General features: G+C 35.5%; 1 protein-coding gene across 6 annotated transcripts in view; it reads right to left on the reverse strand.

Moving 5' to 3' along the window:
* LOC139978281 (S phase cyclin A-associated protein in the endoplasmic reticulum-like) overlaps positions 1 to 25,834 on the reverse strand; it is a 77,186-nt gene that overhangs the window by 14,296 nt on the left and 37,056 nt on the right. For 5 of the 6 annotated variants that reach the window (XM_071988339.1, XM_071988341.1, XM_071988334.1 and 2 more), the window contains one exon: positions 856 to 974. In XM_071988339.1, the coding sequence (XP_071844440.1) occupies positions 877 to 974 (98 nt within the window). In that variant the 3' untranslated portion in view covers positions 856 to 876. The remainder of the gene's footprint in view (positions 1 to 855; positions 975 to 25,834) is intronic. The other variant, XM_071988335.1, reaches the window with a different exon arrangement.

The raw sequence follows: 25,834 nt of genomic DNA on the forward strand, positions 1-25,834 counted from the left end.
AGAAGTATACATGTTCATATTATGAAATATCGCATTTTGCAGAAGAATTTTTACTGCCTTTTCCAAGCCTCGGCATTTATTTTGTGGTATCAACAAATGTTGCTTTTAATTGTTCTTTGAGTCAAATTTCAAAACTGTAGAACATCTCCCAAGGTTTTGGTCAATTTTTCCTGGTTTGACAAAAGGACATTGTGCATGTAAAGTAAAAGTGTATCCTAATAAATTCATGTGGGTTCCAAACAAAATAACACAGATAAATGTGGAACAGAAAGTTGGGCATTTGCAAGAGAAAAAGAGAGAAAAAATGGTGAATTTAGACATGACTTGAGATTCCTTCTGCTTTTTCATTATTCTGATATGTAACTTACACGTACCTGCTTATAATGTTGCAAGCTCCAAATCCATTGGTGCAAGACACTTAAACATACAAGTTGGCACCGATTCTATAAAACTTACTAGTTTGGAGATTTACGAGCGACAATATACTTACCTGTCTCCCACTCCACATCTGCATTTTCCCATCTTCCGAATCTAGATGGGAAAGTGCAGATGTGTGGGAGACAGGTAAGAGAGGAGTGAAGTAAATCCAAACTGTACTGCTTTATTTATAGTACAACTTTTCTCAAAACAAATTAACCCATGTCAAGAAAATGTGTCTCGAGCCATAACAGATCTCTGATTCATTACAGAGTAGGTAACTGAACATTATAAAAAATTTGTTTTTTTCCCAAATACATCCTTTAAACCGAGATGTTTCTGTGTGGTAGTAGCAAGGGAGTCAATTATATCAGAAAAATTGGCCTGTAGTTTAAGATGCTAAAAGAAACGTTATTTGGCATTAGGAAATGGACGTACTTACGGAATGGACCATTCCTACTACGACTGGAAGAAGGTGACGGCCATCTCCCATTCAGCTTTTGGGAATCTTAATTCTAATCCCATCCTTGCAGATCCATCCTTCTCTTTCTCTTTTTCTGCAAAAGATAAGACAGAAAAAATATGTAACAGTCGTTGAAAAGTTAAACAAAAGACATTAATTATGACTAAAAATATATGGGTCCCGTAATCATCACAGAAATGTGAAGGAAGAGTTGGTAAATTTATTTTAGCTAAATTCATGCAAATACAAACACTGTAGAAGGGAGAAAAACAAGGAGGTAAACACATAAGTAAATATGATAAATGAAACAACAAAAACAGCAGCAACAAACTTACTAAAAAAAAATAAAAATCTACACATCTTACATCATGATCAAACTGTTCTGGTAAATTAGGGTACCTGTTATACAGTTTAAATCCTGATTTAATATCCAGCAGCGAAAAAAAACAAAAAAAAACAGCACATTTAAAGAATCTTAAAATCTGGTGACATAATCTAAGACACAGCTTTCTTTACCTGTGTGACTTTTAATTTTCACAGTACTTTTCTCATTTTTTCGATTTTTGTTTTTCCCTTTTTACATAAAAATTAATTATACAAAATTTGCCTCCTTTATGGGATTAATTGCAAAATACCAGCAGGTTTCAACTCATCATCATATAGTAAAACAAGCAATCTCTCTCATCCTTCTCCTACTACATATAATATAATCATCTTTGCCTGTGTCCTCCTCTCTTGGAAACAATGAACTTTTTTTGATTTTATTATATATTTCTCTCTCTTTTTTCTTGGATTATAACCTTGAAGATATTTTCCCCGATATTTCCTCAAGGGGGTTGTGTCTAAATAAGAGCAAAAATGCTAATTTCCTTGTTCAAACATGCCGTGTTCTAATCAGATAGGGTCCTTTAAGCAAAAATGCTACGGGGATAAGAGGTCATCTTTATTTCTCTTTCGATAAAAAAAAAGAAAGAAAAAAACTGAGTTCAAAAGACTGTTGGAAGGGAATAATGAGAATATACATTTTAAGGATCTCTGATATGTTATGCCAATAGCCTGGTCGCTCAGATATAGATATATATATGTATGGACTAATTAAATATCGTATACCACAGCGTTTGACCTCAGGTGACCACGTAGCAGCCCGCTAGAGGTAAATAATCACCAATGGCCAGTCTGTTTGGATTTACAACGATAGGGACAGGCTCGATTGGTTGCCATTAATATGGAAATCAAAGAGATCAAAACATCTGTGGTTTTCATTTTTGTTTTCTTTCTCCTTAAAAGTTTTTGATGTCTTTTTTGTTTTTTTACGTCCAAGTCATTGGACTTTAACTCTAAGGCTATTTGTTCCGACTGACCGATGAAATTAATTACAAGATCTTCTCCTTTAATTATAAAACTAGAGTGAAATGATTTGATGTTAAATTTGTCTCAGAGGACTTTTAATGATCATCTGATGACCAATGTCTCAGTCTCCTAACCTTCTACTGACAGAACTAAAAAGTCTCCGACAAGTTATTTGAACAACAAGTTTATTGCTGTAAATAAACCCTTAAATACACCATGATCTGACAATCATATACTGTACTGTATACACATATTTGTTCCTTCCTCTTTAAGAAATTGCCTCAATTTTTATTCTCCACTTTAAACATGTAGCGATGATTACACAAGAAATACAAATTCAACACAAACAACAACTTTCAAACATATCATATCAGTGTTTTGCCACAGTAAAAGAAACAAAACCGTGTATCCAAACGGAAGAAAAAAACTAATATATACTCATTAATAATTCATAAACTTTCAAAATAGAATAAGAAACATTACAGATACAAAAAAAACGAAGAAAAAACGGGAAAAAAAAACAAGATTTAAATGCTTGCATTTGTAATACCAGACCCTGTACAAAAAACAGAAGACAAAAGAATGAATCTTGCGTATACATATATATACAGAGCGAATACGACTGGTTACATTTCAAATCTCTGCGAATGGAAGAAGCATCCAAAATGCAAATGAGTGTTTGTAAAAACAGTGTAAACCAAAAATACCAGGCAAGGCGTACAAAACTTCCTTCTCTTTTTTTTTTCGTTGTCATTCATGGTATAAAAAAATTTGGGGCACAGAATAAATTAAAGCCGACCAGGTAGAAATCTAGCGAGATTCTTAATTTTAAGTCTCTTGGTTCTTGCCAGACTGTCTACATTACTGCCAAGGCCATGAATACATTTGAATATAACAAGCCCAGCGTCATGCCTGGTGACAACCCTAGGGAATCCAACACGTAACTTTTTTTATGCGGTCTGTGCCAAAATGTGAAATTCATGATTATTCCACGGCCTAGCTTGGGTTACTCTTGGACAAAATGAATAAGGAAGGGAGAGTACATGGGTTATCAATTAGGGTGTATCGAATGCCAAAATTTATGCGTCTCTGTTGGTGTCAACGGATGGCTTTGGTTTCACCTAACGGGAAAGACCGGAATTATTCTCCTAAACTGAGTAATGTCTCCACATAGTCCACACGGACGACGCAACATGAAGATCACACTTGTAGCATTTGGCTTCGGGAAAAGGGAGGGCCTGACTGGGGGGTGAGTTACGAATACAAACATTTGCTTTAATTTCTTAACAACTGGTGGAAAGTGATATCTCTCTGAGTATATAAACCAACTTTGAGCTCCTCTCCTTTGTCAGAGCTTCCATTTGTGATTGTTTTGGTTGTATTAAGATTAGTTTATTGGGTGCATGTGTCAATTTCCCGAGGGTTAGGATGCCAACAGAAGCACATTTGAAACCCTATCACCCATGATGTCCTTTGATGAACACCAGCTTACATATCGAGCTAGTGTTACAATGCAGTCGTATAATTATATGGTACCCATTTCTTCCGGGAACCTCACTTAAATTCCGCCATCCGACGGAGAGTGCACCCTCACCATCGGACCAAGTTTCTCAAATACTGAGCCAGTTGAGGGCACCCCATTCTTCATCGCTAAAGCCCAGCCATGCATGGTCAACAAACTTGTTCTGACAGTCTTTCTTATTTCACAATTCCGCAAACCAGATATACCAAACCCCCGGAAGAATTCCCTGACCAAAACTGCGCAAGAGTAATTTTAAGTAAGTCAACGAGAATCTAGTTCCTGGTGTTTATTTTTCAACCAGGAACAGAAACATAACTGCTACACCAAACCTTCGCCTAGAAAATTAACAAACTTTAATTTTTTTTTAATTCGTTGCAAGGCTTGAAATAACTTACACCTACTTATGTCAAATTAAATCTAGTGCCCTTCAGATTTTTCAGGGTGCTAACCTATTTGCTCCTCCCTCCCCCAACCATCCCCCCTCTCATCATTAAAAAAATCATCATGTGAGCTAACAACAAGAAATGCCAAATTGTCATCATATTTTGGGGGTTTAAAACACCAATCATCACTCCTTGAAAGTCCTGGTTTTGAACTTGCTGATAACCTCTTGAAGTGCATGCTGGAATGGCTTTGCCCTTGCTTGATGTAAACAAAAGGATTCAATCACTTTTTACTGGCTGTGTGACTACATCATTCCTCATCTATAACTTCAAAGCACATATTTCAATTTTAAACTACATGGGGTTATATATTCAAAATGTGCAGAAAGTTTGAGGGTAAAAGGAAATGGGGAGAATGTTCTACTGGCTACAACATATCTAGGGGGCGTATCATAACTATCTCTTTTTGACAAGTTTCTACACAAATAATCTTGTGAGAAACAACGTCAGATATGTAGAGTAGGAAGCTCATTCGTAAGACACGTGCAGTTAGACATGTACAGTAAGATACGTACAATAAGACTTGTGCAGTAAGACATGCGCAGTAAGACACATACAGTAAGACACGTACAGTAAGACATGTACAGTACAGTAGGACACATACAGTAAGACACGTGCAGTGAGACACAGGCAGTAAGACATGTGCAGTGAGACACATACAGTAAGACACGTACAGTAAGATACGTACAATAAGACTTGTGCAGTAAGACATGCGCAGTAAGACACATACAGTAAGACACGTACAGTAAGATACGTACCATAAGACACGTACAGTAAGACTTGTGCAGTGAGACACATACAGTAAGACATGTACAGTAAGACATGTGCAGTAAGACATGTACAGTAAGACGCGTACAGTAAGACGTGTACAGTAAGATACGTACAATAAGACACGTACAGTAAGACTTGTGCAGTGAGACACATACAGTAAGACACGTACAGTAAGACATGTGCAGTAAGACACATACAGTAAGACACGTACAGTAAGATAAGTACAATAAGACACGTACAGTAAAACTTGTGCAGTGAGACACGCGCAGTAAGACACGTACAGTAAGACATGTGCAGTAAGACACATACAGTAAGACACGTACAATAAGACACGTACAGTAAGATACGTACAATAAGACACGTACAGTAAGACTTGTGCAGTGAGACACGCGCAGTAAGACATGTACAGTAAGACATGTGCAGTAAGACACATACAGTAAGACATGACAATAAGACTTGTGCAGTAAGACACATGCATGTGCAAGTACCGATGACCTGTACACACAGATGCTGGTATATGTTACGGATGGAAGGTTTAATGGTCGACGAGACCATTAGAATGATAGTTTACTCTCATGTTAAGTACATAACATGAGCAGCATTTTTTACATCATCTTTATTTTGGACAGGCCTCATAACACAGGAGAAGGATTTATTCATCTAAAAAAATGTTGAAAGGAATGTTGAGCAAATATCATAAATATGTAAGTGTGTTGATCATCGACTTCAGATTAATATATCTTTTTTTTAAATTTAAATTTAACTCCTAATTCTATAACGACCACGATCACTTACCATTGACTCATTCTGTGACACGTGCATAGCCCCCCACCCTCATGACCTAGATTCTAACTAAGTACACTTGGGAATGAGGAACTTCATCGACTGAGTTAACATATTAGTTAAGCAAACAGCAGCTCTCTCTCTCTCTACATGTCCATTCCTCATTTCAAGGAGGCTGCAAATAATTCCACGTCTCTGCTTACAATCACCCACCCACATTCTTCTTCTTCTTTTCATTTTATTTTACTCTCCTTCCTCTTCTCCCAACTTTTAATTTCTTCTTCTTTGTTTGATTTTCATCTCACTCTTTATAGACTTCTCAAATTCTCAGAAGACACTCACCTTCTTCTTCTTTCATCTTTTTTTTTTTTGCTCTCACTCCCTTTTCGCAACAAAGAACAACTTTCTAATGGGACAGTCACAAATCAGTATAAACGGAAGATTCCAATCAACGCGCTATGAGGACGGCCGGGTTTTCCGAGGATGTCTTTCTTTTGCACAATACATTTTAATCTCCCCCCCCCCCCTTCTCCCTATCCTAACCAAATAGCCAAATTTTCTGAACAAATAAAAGCCAGCATGACACCTGCTTAATGCGATACTTGAACTCAAGCAGTGTCGAGTCTGCTCTTCTTACGGAGAGCACCATCTAAGAAAACGGCATGCCGTCTACGAGGATGACGACAAATGTCGCTGCTGCTGCTGCGAGCTGAATTATTTCAAATTTAATCAGAGCTTGCGAATGGTTTTTGTCATCATTTGACAGCTTTATCTCAACCAAAGCTATCAAAAATCGCCGAAGGTAGATTCAGTTTTTTGCACATCGTGATAACGGATGGTACAAAAACCTGTAACAGTGATCTGGGTACCGTACCCTGCCTGAATGGATTAATAACACACAGATAGATAGACACAACCACACCAGGAAGAGAGAGTTTTAGAAAATCTGAAAATTTACACAGCTTTTCCTTTTTATCACTCAGTCACATTCATATTAAAGTCAAATCTCTATAGTTCATCTTCGTCTGGTTTATCAATGACGTGGCTTCATCGACCTTTACCTGGGTCCACGCTATTTAAGAAATCTTTCTTTCATTTGTATGCCATGTAAATGCTATCCGATAATTTATGACACACAACTTTACTCCTCAAACTATTAATATTAAGCTTATTGAATCATTGTGTGAAAGTTCAATGATTGCAAGAATTAACCAAACTAGATCATCGAAACAAGTTTGCTAATGAAGAACTGATGATCATGAGAAACAGCAAGTAAAACATACAAACAAACAATTGCTGATGTTAAAAAGTATTATCAATCAGGTTTTGTAATATTGATAACAATCAAAAATATTACTTATCCAATCGGAAGTTATGAAAGGAAACATAAGAAGCTAACACATCAGATTTTCAAACAGATGCAAGATTTTTAATGTAAGATCTATATTTGACATCTGTCTCTCGTAGATGTACTTTCCTCCGGCAACACACATATTTTTTGTTTGAGTTTTGCTGGTGTAAAGTATCTATTTGCAGAGCTACCCGTCGTCCTCTCATAAACAATACCCAATTCTGACTGTAAACCACTTAACCCCACCCTTGGCAGTTAACAATATGGTCAACCACACCAAGGAAAAAATATCAACTGTTGAAAACTGGTTCAAAGGACCTTTGACGGAGAACATGTAAGAACATAGGGGTGGTGTTAATTGGTATCTCAACAAACTTGAAACACACATACTTGAAAAGCTTTTAATGTTGTTTGCAGATACTAGATGGCGAACGGGTAGCTTGTCATACAACGTGTGATAGATCACAGCTCCAAGGGGGAAAAAAGAAAAGAAACAAACACATCGTGTTGGGTCATAGTACAGGATTTAAAACAGGTACAGTGGTACAATCAGTTATGATAGTTAATTAATGCTAATTACAGATATACAGGTAACGAGAAGCTTTGTAAATGAGAAAGACAAACAGTGACTGATATATCGAGCAGACTGCAAGAGTGTTTTCAAAAATAATTTACAATATTAAGGCTTCCGAAGAAAGTTAAAATATTACATGTACTTGTAGGTAATTTACAAAATTAAAAATCTCAAGAAGTCGGGGAAAACATCGCCGAAAGTGAGTAGCTCTAATGAAAGTGAAAGGCTGCATTTTTTTAAAACAAGAGTAGAACTTTGGCGACTGTATGATACGGTTTTTGTTTTCCTTTTAAAAAAGAAAGTCAAGATGCAAGTGTCTCCTAGTGCGATGGCCATTTATCATTTCATCGTTTTGTTGGCAAGAAAAGTTGATGCGTTTCTCCTTCGCTAATATAGATCTTCTTTGATTGATTCTGTTTGAAAAATTTCATAATCGAGCTATGGATTCACTGGAATTAGACAAAACTCTGTGACATGAATAGGATACCCAAGAAAACATGTATGGTCAATATATAGAAATAAGTTGTGAGGCCACGTTCTACAATCTTTCATAGCACTTTTGACATTAAACTTCACCAGAATAACATGTTTTTAATTTGATCATAAGCTTCCTAGTAGATTTTTAACCTTTTTTTTTTTTCGTTTTTGAATTTCCTTGTTATCCATTCCCTAGTACAATTAACCTGAATTTCCATAATTTGCACAAATTTGCATTTGTGTGAGCAATGTCGGGCACTGTGCAAAACAATCTGGTTTTGCACAACAGAATAGGGTACATTACATGACCTGATAAACTTTGTGTCATACTTTACGTGGAAAATAACTTCCTAGGTTTACTAGGTAGATCTGCGGATAAATTATTCATAATGCCTATCTCTGTCATTGTCTTCCTCTGACCCATTATAAACAGAGAGGATGACAAATTCTCTGCCTGTAAAGGCATCTATTCTTTCATCAAATGGCATCCAATTGTAAACGGAGAAATTCTAATAGTTTTCAGCAGGTCCGACCAATGATCCCAAGGGATATTTAGGTAGAGACCCTTAAGCCTCTTGGCTCAAATAGGAACATCCCCTGCAGTAATGTCAAACAAACGGGACTCCATCACGCTCGCTGCATGGAAGCAAAGCATGCTGCAGTTACATGCAACAGAGCGGGCTTGTCCTAATCTTACTGCTAAAGCCCTCCAATGCAAAATTATTAAACTGGGATGATTCAAAACTTGATCTGAACTGTAATATTAACGTCAATTGTCTACAGAGCTTTGGATATGAAAGAGACAGAACATGTCCATCGTATGGCAAACTTGAAGAATTTCACTGGATGCTTTAGATTGTTCAAGGAGTGTAAAATATTGTATCATCATCTGATTGCTACTGATATTACCACTGACCCGAATGGCCCATCATGTTAAAAGAAAAAAGCCTTGTCCTCAAGATATGATCATCAAATGTAGGGATGGGGCTGTTGGGGGGGGTGGGAAAGAAAAAAACATTGGGATGGAAGCCTTCAGAATATTAAAATCATTAAGTTAAACCATATTTAAATATTAAAATTAAGGTTTCTTCCGCGGTTTTTTCCACCCCCAAAAGAAACCTGCGAACCCTGAATATTTATATGAAAAGGATACATTTTCATAAAAGTCTAATTGCAGAGAACATTGACAGCTAAGCAAACATTTCAAATGCATCAGGTTTCAATGATACAATCAATAAGAAGATTATAATAGCCTAAGTAGAGCTTTTGAAGAGCATTTGCCAAGATGACATCACACTGTGATCCAACATCCTGCAGTAGTTGGAGGTTTAGCCAGTTAAACTATGTTGCATTCAACCAACCACATCTGGAGTTAGGGGCAAGATATCGAGATGGGGTTTCAACTAGCAATGTGGAATATTTTTCTCTTCAATATAAGGTTCAAATTGTTAGCCACCAGAAAACCCTTTTAATTTAATTTTCAAAGTTTAATATCTTGGCAATGTAAACAAGATATCATGACATGGATGGACTTTTGGGTTGCTTTATTACTTAGACTTGCTGTGTACTAGTTTTAATGTATATTTGTGCATCTGTAACAATGTTATCCCTTCATTAAAACAATTTGTCTTTCTTAAAGCACATTCGGTTTTATACAGTAGGAAGGCTGCGGATTGGCGGAGGAACAGTCTTTCAATATAAAGAGAGCAATGGCCAAACCAAAATGGGAGATTAATAATATTCTCTTTCAGTTTATTTATTTTCATTTTACAGTACAACAATCTCATTGATGGACTATTAGAGATCTGTCATTTATTAACGACCTTTGACACTGACCATGGGGCTGGAGGGCAGAGTTAAATAACACCTTAACCTAGCTTGTAGCGCCCTCCAGGTAAACTTATCTCTTTTAAAGCCATCAGGAGACTCTCCTTGTCGTCAACTGGCACTCTTTTCCAGATGTTCTGCACCCATATAGCCTGGAGCAAAGGATGAGCAATCTACACAACAGATGACAAGCTATTTACACAAAACAGAATCATAAGCTCCCCCCCCCCCCAACACCAACCCCACAAAACACAGTAGCAAAAGATTGACTGTTCCCAAAAAGATGATATCATCTATATACATGATATGAAGAGTGAGGTGTTGTATGCTTGCCCTAATATGAGCTGGTATGCCAGAGTAAACATTGCCTCAAGGGTTATTTTTTTGTTACTTGTCTCCCCAGGCTGACCTTAGTTCAAGCCCCCTTGGATCAACTTTGTTACTTTTTGAGAGCTTCATAAACAAGAGTTACTGCACCCTTCATGAAAGTCAAGGTTGAGCAAAAAAGCAAAACAAGACCTGGGTAAATGATCGAGCTATATAGCCAGAAAAAAAAACAGTAAAAAAAAATACTACACACCAAACGAAAACAGATTCAAAATATAATATAATTTATATACTGACTGGAGGTTCTGTAGAAAGCAAAAGAAACAGTTTTAGACTTAGTTTACAGTATAATTTTGACAAAAGTTTAAAAGACACATCCACAATTCCCCTCAACCCCCCCCCCCCCCCACATTTTTGGAGCATGAGAGTTTGTCAAAGCTTATTATGTTTCAACTTTCATTTCAACAATCAAGAAATTAACTACCATTTGAAATTTTGAATCATGGTTTGTTGGGCTTGCCTGCAAAAATTATTTCTGTAATATAAGAGGCTGGTCACAAACATCTTCTCAAAATGGGATGCACTTTCACCATTATCAGCTCATTTTCAACATTCTATCAAAATAACCTAGGAAATAGTGTTTTCTTACGCGTTTAATTATTTAAGATATTAACAAACAGTATCCTGGTGAAAGTCTACCAAATCTAATGTGACAAAACTTGATCAATTATGTTCGTTTGTCATTTCAAAGAAAGGAAGGAAGGGATGAAAAAACAAGTCTCTACCTCAAAGGGGATATGAAGAATCTTTTAGATGCCGTTACTTAAAACGCCATGGGTGGGAAGGGTGGCCATGGATAATAATAATTTTCAGTGACATTGGAACATCACACACCGCTGGAACATGGCCTCCTATCTCACACCAATGTTTGGGTCCCTTTGGTCATACTTGAATTAAAATGTTTTGAGGATGGTAGTGGCACTGTGCCTGATTGGAAAAGTCTGAGCATGAGTGAGTGACCATTATTGAACTCTCCAGCATATCTGTTGATACTAATGAGTTCAATTATGTCACTTTGAATGTTTATATCTGTTGATACTAACGAGTTCAATTATGTCACTTTGAATGTTTAAACAGCCTTAATCACCCTTGTGATTTAACGATAATAAATGGATCAAGACACCACAATGTTGGATAAACCAAAAATAATCATAAAAAAAAATAGTAGTGCTACTACAGCCCTTTTAACATTATAAACTCCTTATCATGACTAACCTAAACCAATGGCATGGCAAATCCCTGATATCTGACAACAGCAGCGTACTTACACATGACTCACGATTCACATGCAACAGTGTATCGACCAATGCAAAGAGGGCACTACATAGAAATTAGCTGTATCGAGGATGACAAGGTCAAGATGATATATATATCACTGTGTCTAGCTTGATATGAGGAGCTGCATGTAAATCATTACCAGCTACTACTACCACTACACCACAGCCCCTCTGCAATGAGACATGTTTACTGAGAAGATGTGTAATTAAATTAAAAAAAAACATGTGAAGAAGATACTTTTGGGACATGTATCATTTTTACTTAAAATCAATCATAATCAAGGGATAAATGCAGATGGATTTTTGTGCCATAATTTCAACTAATTCGTATTAAATATTAAATATATCATCAATAATATTCAACATAACGCGTGATTCTTCACTGATATTGCAATGTGTAAACTTTAGGTAAACTGGTACAGTTCAATAACACTTTAATAGAAAATAAATTCCTTTTTTTGGGGGCAAAGTTTTGAATTAGTTAAAACTTTTAAATAACGAATTAACGACTCAGTCTAACGAGTCATTCTAAAATTGCTTCCAGGGTTATTATTATTATAATTTATCAGTGAACAAACATTTTTTTCAACTCAATGGAAGTTAAAAAGACTCTGCCAGCTCTGTGTTAAATGCGCCTCCCTCATTTTGAACTTTAGAGACACTACTGTATATTGGATCCGTTGTCATTGATATACCTCTCCCCAGAGTATTATAGTTACACATCTTTGTACTGTGGGCACAGCATACTATATCCAATCATACAAATTACATTGCAATACACCACCCATCCACACTGTTATAACTTAATATCTGACTACCTTCTCCTCACCCGTAATTAATGGAAGTGATCTCTCCATTAACTGTCTCAATAGAGAGACTACACACATCTTTCAAAGCCTCTCAAGTTGACCTGTTCCAGAGATATACATCTGAGGATTTTATCATTACAGATCTATCCTGTAGTCATCATATTGATGCAATTCATGTCATGGATAATAATATTATAAAGTTATGACAAATTGACACTGATATGATATGTTCTTTCAATCCACTGTTAACAGTACACAGTCTGTCTTTCGGTCAATCATCTATGGATGTTGGACATCAATGTGACATGCAGTCACACAGTGACAGTCACACAAATCTACAATTTTTTGGCAATATTCTATTCGAGTCATTCTAAAATTGCTTCCAGGGTTATTATTATTATAATTTATCAGTGAACAAACATTTTTTTCAACTCAATGGAAGTTAAAAAGACTCTGCCAGCTCTGTGTTAAATGCGCCTCCCTCATTTTGAACTTTAGAGACACTACTGTATATTGGATCCGTTGTCATTGATATACCTCTCCCCAGAGTATTATAGTTACACATCTTTGTACTGTGGGCACAGCATACTATATCCAATCATACAAATTACATTGCAATACACCACCCATCCACACTGTTATAACTTAATATCTGACTACCTTCTCCTCACCCGTAATTAATGGAAGTGATCTCTCCATTAACTGTCTCAATAGAGAGACTACACACATCTTTCAAAGCCTCTCAAGTTGACCTGTTCCAGAGATATACATCTGAGGATTTTATCATTACAGATCTATCCTGTAGTCATCATATTGATGCAATTCATGTCATGGATAATAATATTATAAAGTTATGACAAATTGACACTGATATGATATGTTCTTTCAATCCACTGTTAACAGTACACAGTCTGTCTTTCGGTCAATCATCTATGGATGTTGGACATCAATGTGACATGCAGTCACACAGTGACAGTCACACAAATCTACAATTTTTTGGCAATATGGATTTTTATACCTCTCCCCCCCCCCTCCTTTCCATCCTCTTCTTCACCCCTCGGTTGCTACCCATGGCGCAATGAAACATAAGCGATACCCTTTTACAAATTTATTTCAAGCCCTGTGATGATTACTTCATACAAGATGTATTTAATATTACTAACAAATGCAATTGGTGCCTTTCAGCTTCTTAAATGTCTCTGATTTACATAAAAAATAAATAAGAAAAAAAAACAATAGAAATTTTGAAACTTGGTTGACAACAAGTTATCACTAACTTGAAAAAAATTACATCACAATAATAAGAACATGTTAATACCAATAAAATATTTAAAATATACATTAATGATTTATAAAGATATAAATATGTTCACCAAACTTATGCATCTTAGTATTGTACATACAAAGTCTTCCCACTGAGAAGAATACATCGGCATGTATATGAATTGTCTTAGATATTGAAGAGATATATGGAGATTATGAAAGTAAAATAATATAAATATATAAACGAGACAAACAAAAATTACTTTGAAACTGACTTAAAGGTCTTTGAACTATTTCTCACAATGGATACGATTTTAAAAATTGTCCCCATGGATTTTGAAAGTTGCCTCAGGCTACCAAATTGGCAGCTTTTATAGATTGGCTCACAAAAGAGCATACATGTGGAAAACACTTGGGAGAGAGCTCGGTCGACACCTCCCCCCCCCCCAAAAAAAAAAAAAACATGGGGACAATCTATAATTTATTCAAGAGCATTAAACTATAGCTTTCTATTATAGCTGAAGATAGATTAAAAGCACATTTGCTCTAATCATAATGTCTCTCTCAAAATCCCTGGACTCATAGAAACAAACAGTAGATATATATACTTATATCTATAAATCTATATCTACATATACTTCGCTCTGAACACCGGACATAGAGCACTCTGCGCCAAGATAGACGCCAATCATATATAAATATATAAATATATAAATATATATATATATATATATATATATATATATATATATATATATATATACATATATGTGTGTTCAAAGATAATTTCTAAACTCAAATGCTATATCAAATGTTTGAGGAACTGTTCAACTGAAATGCATCAATTAAACGGAACATAATTTACAGCTTTTCGATTTTAAGCATATTGTCATAAAACATAATTCATAAGAACTCATCGGAAAGCAAAGTGGATATGCAAACACTTTCTTTTTATTCATCTCTGTTACCAAGTCGGAACCCTACTACAAGAAGAGAGTCATCCTGATTGATGGCGCTCTTCCACTTTTCTATCAGCTAAGCTTCAGAAAACTATGTCACCAAACCACTCACTACAACAACATGTAGAGGTGTACGCTCTTTACTACTATTAAGTAGTACAGTTACAATCAATATATCATCTGCCTGTACAAGACAACAATCCATTTTTTAAAACAAGGGCAGTTCAAAACAATTAAGAGCTTACAAATTGTAATTCATGTGACCAAACATGATCCTAAGCAATCGTCTCAAATTGCTCTAGGTAAACATCGTTCTTACATCTTAAAATTAAGTTAAGGGTGATTTTTAATTCCGTACAACATCATTTGATACTATCAGGACGTATGTACAAATTTATGGAAGGGGAGTGAATGGAAAAAATAAGGTTGCCGATAGGTGAGGTGACTTGAGGTGGGGGGGGTAGGGGTCGATCAGGGTTGGTGTATTCTTGTGTATGTCTTTAATATTTAGTCTAATGTTTTAGCTTCCTCCATTAAATTATTCAAGTGGCTTGACCCAGCCTTTTTTGTGCAGCTCTTTTGTCCAGTGCTAAAATCTCTTCTGATTTGGTTTTTACACATCTGAACTGTCAGTATTTTCTGATACCGCAGTTCAATTTTCCTGATTCTCAACATTTATTTAAGTGTTGCCCTTGTATCTCATGTTGCAATAAATATATTATTTAAAAAAGGAACAGAAAATAATTGAACTGTATGCAGATTAAGTTTTGTCACTAATGTCTGATTTCTTGGTCTTAATATTGATAAGATTTTCATGAAAATTAAAAAGCAAATTAACAATATTAACAAATTAAATTATGAACCATGTTCTCATCTGTACAGTTTACCAAACACTTCCTGCTTCCATTACCACCACTGCTGTTAGCGCTACTTAACATCCTGTTGCATAAAAGCTCCTTTGAGACAGTGATGAAAACTTAATTAATGTTTTTTTTTTTTCATTTCTTTTTTCCTTTTTTCTTGTGATGAATTCTTCATCTGTACAGTGACTAATATTTCCAGCTATCATTACCACGCACTTCTGCTAACGCCACAGATTATCCGGAGCTGAATAAATGTGTTTTCATAAGATCGTATCTACATGATGAGTCGACAATGACTGCCCGCTTTTGCTTCTTTCATGTGCCAACGCAAATTGCACATTGGTTGTGCAATTCAACACTACTTGATGACTTCTTCATTTGCATTAAACTGTAACAGTATATTCCATTAAAATTCCGATATCTGACTGAATCCAGATATGCACTGCAGCCCTGGGCTCCTGTTCGGCTTGTCAAATACATGGTGTATAGCTATGGGCATGACGGGATCGATAAACCAAGCCAATGCTCCCCGCTCGCTTATACAAAGAGCTTGATTCAAGACTCTTTCCAGAGAATGCTACACTGCACAAGGCTTCGATCCAATCACACAAAACTCCTAATAAAACAATATTAAAAGGATTAGAGGCTTTCATTTGCTACCTCAAACTTCCAGACTACTCTCCTGGCCACGTTCACTCGATTGGAAACCAAATCCGGTGAAAATATCTAAAGTGGATTAGCGAACTACCAGGGGAGAGTCATCGCAGGAATGAGATTACAAATTTGACATCATGATTACAAGACCAAACTTGATTAGAGAATCTTTTCTAACTTCAAATGACCTCCAGGGGCATTAATTGGAAGTTTTTTCCCCCTGCACTTTAAGGTAAAAAAAATCCCCAATTTTGACAAAAGACGAGTGAAAAAGGTAAATTAAAATGAAACCGATAGAAACACATCTCATACAACACCACGATGAGAGTTTAAGGATGAGAGTCTACATTTCACATTGTCGTCGGAGGACCAAACGATTAATTTTGTCTGATTATCTTTACACTTGCATGAAAAGTTGTCGGTGATAACACTCAATGTCAACATACTAAACATACTTCCACTTAAGCTTTACTATGTATGAGGTGACCCAAATATGAAAGTCAGATAGAGTGTGATGTGTTACCCTAACTTTCACAATACAATCACTCCCCAGGTGTACACGTTAGCAGTTGTGTAAATGAAAGGAAGCCAGAGATAAACTGTGCTTTGATGCCCGAAACTTGCAACGATCATGGATGGGTGCGGACAATTTGGGCTTGCTTGCAATGCTATAAAAGGCCATTGCATGCTAGGAAAAAAAAGTGTCTGATACTAGATCAACCATGTGACATTGTCAGTGTTTCTTCAGCTGGTTGTTACAGTGGTCTTACAGGTCTGTCTGATATTTTTGCCAGTCATAATAATTTACTTCATTTCAGACACACACACACAAGAAAAATTACAAAATGATTATAGTGGTGTGGCTGAATTTGTTCTTCAATGCAACAACATGAAACAGGAAGTACTACAAACATATTTTCTGTTAGAATGTTTTGTTTATATATTGGAGTGCTAAAAACATCTGTTTGACATGGAAGTTACATTTGCATAATTTATAAAACCAAATGAAGAACAAAAGAATGGATCAAACTTTGCTGGGGAAACAACATCAAATTGATTTTAATTATAAATACTCGCCTCATTTATGAATAGCCAAGTGGTTGTTACTGGTCACATACAACTGCTTTTTAGAGTTAGACTGAAGGGACTATTCAGTGTTAAGTTTAAATATGAAATGGTTAATACAACCATACCGAAAATGCAGCTTTTTAACATAGTCACTTAACGCGAGTCTCTGATGCTTTTGAGATGTTATCCTGAATGATTTACACTTGGAGATTAAAGAAGCAAAACTACCGTCTGTTAGAGCATGAATGATGGCCGTCTTGATTACGATGTTACGCTATGTTTTAGAGCTCGGAGAACATCTCCTATCCTAATATACACATACAACAGACATCTTCCTAATGGACCGGGGGGTGCCTTATCACGTAATGCTACTTATGTGAAATTGCGAGAAACCCAGCGTAAAAGAAACCAAAACCAAAAAAACAACAAAAGAGAAAATGAAAAAAAAACCCTGGAATGATCCAAAACGGTCTTAAATCTTAGAAAGAAAACTTGATCAGAGCACAGACAGTCTTATACAGCTCATTGAAGATCGATATCACACAAGAGCAATCCATTTTGAAAAGAGCAGGAAGTAAAAATTTATTTTTGCTATCACCCGGTGATATACACGGCCATAAATATCAGCCGACTCGTTCGTAGGAGTACATATATATCCTATCTGGCAACACAGGGCAAAAAGAGTAGAGAAATCTCTCGAGGAGAGAAAGTGAACATTTGACAGAGAAATTCTCTCAAGGAGAAAGTGAACATTTCACGGGAATTTACATGCCAATGTGACTGACGAGAAGACTAAGCACTCATTTTGAAAATGTTCGGTTCCAATATTCAAGGAAGTTAATAGATGAATTGCATTGACTGTGAAAGATTTGAATAAAGGCAGATCAAACAGAAATTTATTCATACACTGGTCATAAAAACAAACGAAACAAAATATCAGAAAAGTTAGTAATGCCACGAAATACAATCACATCACTATGCTAACATTAGCCATATGTAACTATGTAACTGCATACAGTTTACAAAAATAGCAATGTTTATGGATAGAATGCAAGGCATGTTTGACTAATCACATATTGAAGGAGACAGTTAGGTAAAGTATACTAGAAATGGAGAGGACACCTTAGATGGATTAGAGAGGATACTTTGTGTATATAGCAGAGAATGTTTGACTAATCTCATACTGCAAGGAGACAACAGGTACAGTTATCTTACCAAAATGAAGAAACAGGTTAGACGACTCAGAAAGGAAACCTTGTATTGTAAGGAATGTTTGACTAATCACATACTGCAAGGAGACATCAGGTACAGTTATCTGACCAAAATGAAAGGACACTCAAACATATTAGAAAGTATGCTGCAGTATGAATAGATCAAAGCATGGAGTCACTGTTCAATAAAACAGAACAAAACATACAAAACAAAACAAAAAGTTCTAAAACTTATTTAGATGGAATGTAGAAATCCTTTGACTTATTACACCAAACAGACACTGAGCAATGAGCATTGGCAACACTATATAGATTAGTACTTATAGATAATGCCTGAAGATATTGGACCAATTAACACATCTGGCCACTCTCTGCAGTATGAAAAATATTCGGGAGACTAGAACGCAAACAAAAGTTCACCATGTTAATCACCCCAAATTGACACCAGGCAGAGTAATTTACACAGAATAAGCTAGGTTTATGAGTGAGAAATTTATGCAAATTATACCAAAACAGTAAATGACATCATAAAAAGGAAAACAATATCTGTGACAGCAAATAAACAAAAAACATATTTTACAGTTAATCAGCAATCGACACGCGACACTTACGAAGTATGGACGGCTAGACCGACTAAAATGTGACGAATCCCACCACACAGACACTAGGCACTGATTAGTTAAAACTAGAAACTAAACCAAAGTTTACAGAGACTACGGTAGACTAATAATAATGACACCGAGCAGAGATAATGCAGCCTGTTTCTCTATCAGTCACATAATTAAACGATGAAGAACTGAATGTGACAGCCCTCGACAACTTGACATTTGTCTTAATACCTCACTTCTCAAAAGGACAGTTTTGAAAATTAATAATTTAAAGCTAACAAAATGATTCATAAAAATTCTGCTCTAGGGCAAATAAATCCTTTATTCAGAGGGCAATTTAGTGCTGATTTTCTTTTTTCCCCTTCCTTCCTTCTTTTTTTATTATCCTTTTCTATTTTTTTCCAAATGAGTAGAGTTTGAAGTATAGGGAACTAAGATATTGTGGTACTGATAAGATTTTGAACACAGACCCTGTAGTATAACTCTTTGATTTTTCACTTCTCTCCCACAGGCTTGTGCCTCAAAAGGTCTAATAAATTTAAATTTAATACCCAGCGTTATAGGTTGGGATATGATTTGTCATAGCTAATAGAAATTGTAGTAGTATTAGTAGTAGTACTGGCAACCCGACACAATACAATGCTTTTGTACTGCTGGCTTCACTGCTAGTAGCTTTCACTGACTTAAGCCCAAATCCCTCGACACCACCGATCGTGCTTGAGCTGAGGCCGGTATTACCCACAGACGTATTGATCAACCAAAAATTTGCTTGCGAAAAGAAGCCAAAATTGTGGCGGTGAGCGCGATGGATGCATATCACAACATGCCTAATGGACTCTGTATCATGGGCAAATGAGCTCAGGGCAAGGGAAGCCATTAATCGGCTCTCAGAGGCAGACTGAAGCAGCGTTTGATTTCAGTCCGAGACGCGCTACTCAGATATGATAACCTAATAAAAATGACATGCGCTGCAACATGCAGTTAACCAGCTTAAAAGCATGTGGAAATAAGCAAAACATCCGTTTTAATTTAGAAACAGAGGATTTGACGATGTGCTGGGAGTAGAAAGTGACCAAAAATGGCAGTTAGTCACAAACACAGGGCCTCATACCCTGTAATCAGAAACCTAGGACTTGTTATGGATACTTGATTATTTTTCTGTTTATCCTCCGCTAAGATGAATAAACAAGGTGGTGATTGAGTCTGGGTGAGAGCCCATTTCGAGTACGCTCTGGCTTTTTCGAGACGGTGCTTAAATTGGGTGAAGGTATAAAAAGAACCACGGGGATTATGAGATGATATTAAGACAATCGACTGCAGCTCTTAGAGTTCTGAAAAATAACTATGGAATTACAAAAAAAAGACTGATATTTAAAACGGGGGAAAGAAACCGGCTAGGAACTGGTGGGAAGGGGGGGGGGAAGAAGGAATTTGTGTTGCTATGCTGGAAGTCAAAGGTCATATAGCAACTACTAGAAATTCAACATCTTCAGCATATTTCTCACAAGTAAGGAAAAATCATGAAAAATCACCACATTGTGAAGATATAATGTAACATAGTAAAAAAACAGACAGTAGAAAATATACATAATTATATATATATTAATAAAATATTAAATATTCCACAAGACACTTTTCTCAAAATAAAACACCTCACTACCATTACTGACAATTCTCATATCTCTCCCCATCCTAATGCCTTCCCTCTCTTTGGCACTCAACAAACACATTTTCAGGAAAGATTAGCAGTGTACATCCATGTATTATCGGAAGGAGACATTTTGTTCATTTTCTGCGATATACCTCCAAAGTTCCTTTTTCCTAGATGTTTTATATTGCTAATATCTTCAAACCAGAATTCTCTTCACGCTGTTATCTCTAACCTTTCTGAGTTTGTGTTCATTCTGTGCATAAAGAAAACTACGGGCTGTTTGCAGTACACAGTTTGTTATGTATGTACAGTAACACAACTTTAGCAGAATTCTGCTCTGGCTTTCCACAAACCAACTCATCCTTGATCTTTAAAAGCAGCAAGAGAGATGCCAACCTTGAATATTAAATTACTAATCCTGATGAATGGTAGATTACTGGGATGAGGCTTTAGAGAGGATTAGCATGCATACAATATTCCCCTCTATCAGCTTCATTAATATTTCAGGTTGCAAGAAAATGTTATCACTGAGGTAGTGAGGTGGATGTTGTATCTCACAGAGTAAACTCAATTGACAGCTGACGATATATATATATATATATATATATATATATATATATATATACATGTATATGTATATGTATATATATATATATATATATATATATATATATATATATATATATATATATATATATAGAGTAGGTTGACGTCTATCTTGGCGCAGAGTGCTCTATGTCCATTGAACAGAGCGTAATATATGTTGATACTAGATGAGACTAGTGGAACACTAGTAGTTGTTACTCGGAGAGTTGTCTGAAGATCGCTATAACGCGTGAAACTCCGAGTAACAACTACTAGTGTTCCACTAGTCTCATCTAGTATCAACATATATATATATATGTATATATATATATATATCTATATATATCTATGACAGATAAACAATAAATTATTAAAGATAAACACAACATAAAAATTCCACTTCACGACCGGCTTCGTTCTCATCAGGCAAAGGTAGATATCAAGCTGCAGACCTTTGTGTCGCAGAATTAAGTCCGTACCACTAAGCCACAGTAATTCTAGTGGTGTGAATGAGCATTAATAGCTTTCTATAACTGTCAATGAGAGTGTATTACACATGCACACCAGTAGAATCACTGTGGCTTAGTGGTACAGACTTAGTTCTGGGTGGGGGGAGGGGGAAGGGTTCGATTGCTAGCTTAATAATTTTTGTGTGAAAATTACGATGAATTCCCTTCTTGTTACTCTGCCTCTGAGAAATGTTTCCTTCCTCCTTTTTTAAACATTTTTGAGTGGCATGTGTGCCAACATGAGATTATAAAACAGCTAGATTAAAAGGTCGGAAGAAAATGGAAAATATTTATAAGTACAGTACAGTAACATAGTATAGCATTGCAGGTGAACGAATATGTGCAGAGGTATCTGCTTTAAAGAACAAAAGTCAATATCTTAAAATGATCGGCACAAAATGTTTCTTTTTTCCTCATTTTTTGTATTGAACTAGAATTTGGCTTTTGAACTGCATGAGCATGGGATGATGAAGGATTACTATCAGATGGTATGTCAACAATTTTAAAAGTATGTTGAATTTACCAAAGATCAATGTAAAGAACCTATACGGCATGTTGTTACCTGAGTTTCAATATATATATGCTAGTGTGAGCAAATTTCTCAGATTGCTAGAAATAAAAACTGAAAAGTAAGAGTAAGTTACAACAATTTAAGTAGCACATTTAGTTTGAGTAAATCTAGCTTTCATCAAAAATAATGAAAAACCAAGATTTTGGGATTGACAGTTTGTACTCATGTGACTGAGACTAACATGAAAACTTGTTTAGTTTGCAAATTATGTAGAATCGAATGAACTCATTACCTACAACCTACAGTAATGAGCCATCGTTTTGGTGATAAATTCTTCAAGCAATATATTGGGTAGGTTTGATAAATCGTCAAATTGACCAGCAACATAAACCGTAATTTTCATTTGAGAAGAGGTACAACCAAGCTGTACAAAGAATATTCAAATTCCCTTTAAGTACTAGACAGAATAACAAGCAACCATGCCCCCACCCCCTCCCCCACCCACCATTCTACAACCTATTCCTCTTGTGCCATCATCACCAGTGATCCTGAAATCCTGCATATTACATCAACTCTCCACTCACATCTAGGTTCACGCAGAATTAGGAACTGTATCGCTAAGCCAGCTTCTCCGCTCTAGCTTCAATGTTGCCTTTTTCTGATTAATTAACAATGTTCACATACATGCATAGTGTTTGTGCTGTTTTTTTTATTTCTTTTTTTACTTTTAAGTTAATATCGTTATTTTATTTTCAGCATGTCAGTCTCCTAATCTGTAACTCCCTGGAGATATTTGGACCAGAATAATTGATGAGCACACTGACAAATTAGGTGAGCCATCTTCAAAGTACATAAAGATTTTTGCTTTTCCAATTATACAGCTGGTAGAGAATGGTGACGATGCCAGGACTTTGCGCCTCTCCTCTAAATACAATGCACACACAAAACAGGCATCTGCATATTCCGGTTTTAATATCGACGACGACGACGACGGAATATCTGGCCTGCCGAGGATTCTTCTTACGGGAGTTAGTATCTAGGCAGGCTGGAATTCTCTGACTGGCATTGACTGAAAAATAATTACTCTTGAAGATGGATTTTTAGAGTTTTGACTGAGTTTTCCACCTGTTAATTGGTTGGTAATACTCGGTGTGATTTTGACACATTGACATTCTGTGACAGCTGTGTTTTACAAGTGGAGAGAAACAAACAGTTATATTCTCGATACACATGCGCGAGAAATAACAGTACTTACCCAAATAGATGGAAAAGAGATATGTAGCTCTACATGTAATTAATGTATGTATTCATATAAATATACATATATATGTGTGTGTGTGTATCTATATGTGTATGTATAAGGATATCACTCATTCAGAGTTGTTTCCTGTTTCTTTAGCTTTTCTAACTTTTTATTATTTTTTTTTCCTTCTTTGGTTTGTTTGATTGCTTTTTCTTGTGGTCACTAGTGTGATGAACAGTCCTTGTTCTTTTCCTGATTCTAATGTTCATCACATATAATTTAAAATTAATAAAAATAATCATAATAATATTAATAATTATTATATTAATAATAAGGATAATTACACTTAACTAAAATCTAATCAGTAGATGGATCATTATAACCATTCCAAACAAAGTGCAGCATTTACCAAAATCACCACACACTCACACAGAATACTAAGCAAACCACTCCCTCCTCCCCCCCCCCTCCTTTTTGTTACCAGTGTTGTAGACCACAACATACAGCTCAAGATTTACAGATTTTGACCACCTCAAAGGTTTAAGCGGCAAAAGACACTAAATTTTTACCTCAGAATCTCATCTTCAAGCCCACCTATGAGAGTCCCTTTAAATTCTACCTCAAAACCAGTCAAAGTTTTAATAATTCATATTAATGTTGGTTTCACTACCTGTGCCTATTTATTTACTAAGATGGTTCAGGGCTGGCAAATTTTTGACATAATCAGTGTAAACAAGTCATAAATATTGAGTTTAGGCTGGGGTGGAACCGACATCAACCACACAGCAGCCATTCTTTAAACAATACTGCTTGTTTATATCAGCTTCCAATACCCAGCCTTTACTCTATGATCAATCTCAATAGAACACAATTTATAACATTTATAGATGTATGTATGTATGTATATACATATATATATATATATATATATATATATATATATATATATATATATATATATAAATATATATATATATATATATATATATATATATATATATATATGTATATATATATAAATATATATATATATATATATATATAAATATATATATATATATATATATATAAATATATATATATATATATAATACATATATATATATCTGTATCTTTCTTTCCTTGTCATTTTCTATTTAAAAAAAAATTCCATAAGCTTCTTCAGGTTTTGAGCAAAATGGTTGGACTGAAAGTTAAATATTTATGCAATGTACCCCAGGTGATAAAGTAAATGCCATGCTCTGAAATATATACACAGCATTTATATGGAGGGCAGTATTGAGATACAGTTAAGTTTATGCTGAAGGGAGGTGTAAGTCAACAGTGTTACATCTTACTGCACAAATTTCCACATGATTGTCCAAACAATGATACACTTATCTTAGTGTTCAGTCTTGACATTATAAAGTTCAAAAATTATCTTCAATAAAATTACTGCAATTATAAGTAGTTCCATCCATATTCACATATCTGAACAGACTAGTTTCTTTCAGTTGTTACATTTAAAACTGCACAATTTATAAATAAGAAACAAACATAGATGCATGAGCCTTAATGTCACATTTTAAATTTTCGGTGGAAATGCATGGCCTCGTTACATTATTGTATTCATTAAAACAGTGTTCCTTATTCTATTCACAGAGACATTTTGATTGTACTGATGTTCACAAATTGCACCATGTAGTAATGGAAAATAAATAAGTACTGATGTAAGCTCAAATGTTAGCCTGAAATCATTGAGAAGGTATCAGCAAATTTCTATTTTTAAAATTTCAGTAAAATAATATCTTTCAATTTTTTGTGATAGAAATTCAGTGCTGACAAAAGAAAACCAAATGCTGCCAAACATTTGAAAATTTACAAACAGTTCAAACTGAAGAGTAACGAATATATATAATATAGGCCATAAGCAAGGAGTTCAACATAAAACAAATAAAATAAATAAAATAAAAAAAAAAGAGGAGAGGAGAGGATTGACTACTTTTTATTTTCTCCCCCCCCCCCTTCTTTCAAAAGGGTTTCCGCTAGGTCTTACCTTTCATGCTCCACGTACCACCCCGGAGTACTTAAGAGGGAAACTTCACTGACACACCAAATTGTCGCACATTGGATCTAAATCTGCCATGCTCGGCCCCCGTGTCAAGCTTCGGATGTCAAGCAGAAGGTCTGAAAATCATGATCTTTACAACTTTTCCGAGACATCCAATTCTTACCAAACAGGCGGTCCACACTTAGTCAGGTGTTAAAGTTCATGCGAG

This window comes from Apostichopus japonicus, chromosome 13, assembly GCF_037975245.1.
Source record: "Apostichopus japonicus isolate 1M-3 chromosome 13, ASM3797524v1, whole genome shotgun sequence".
Taxonomy (NCBI): Eukaryota; Metazoa; Echinodermata; class Holothuroidea; order Aspidochirotida; family Stichopodidae; genus Apostichopus; species Apostichopus japonicus.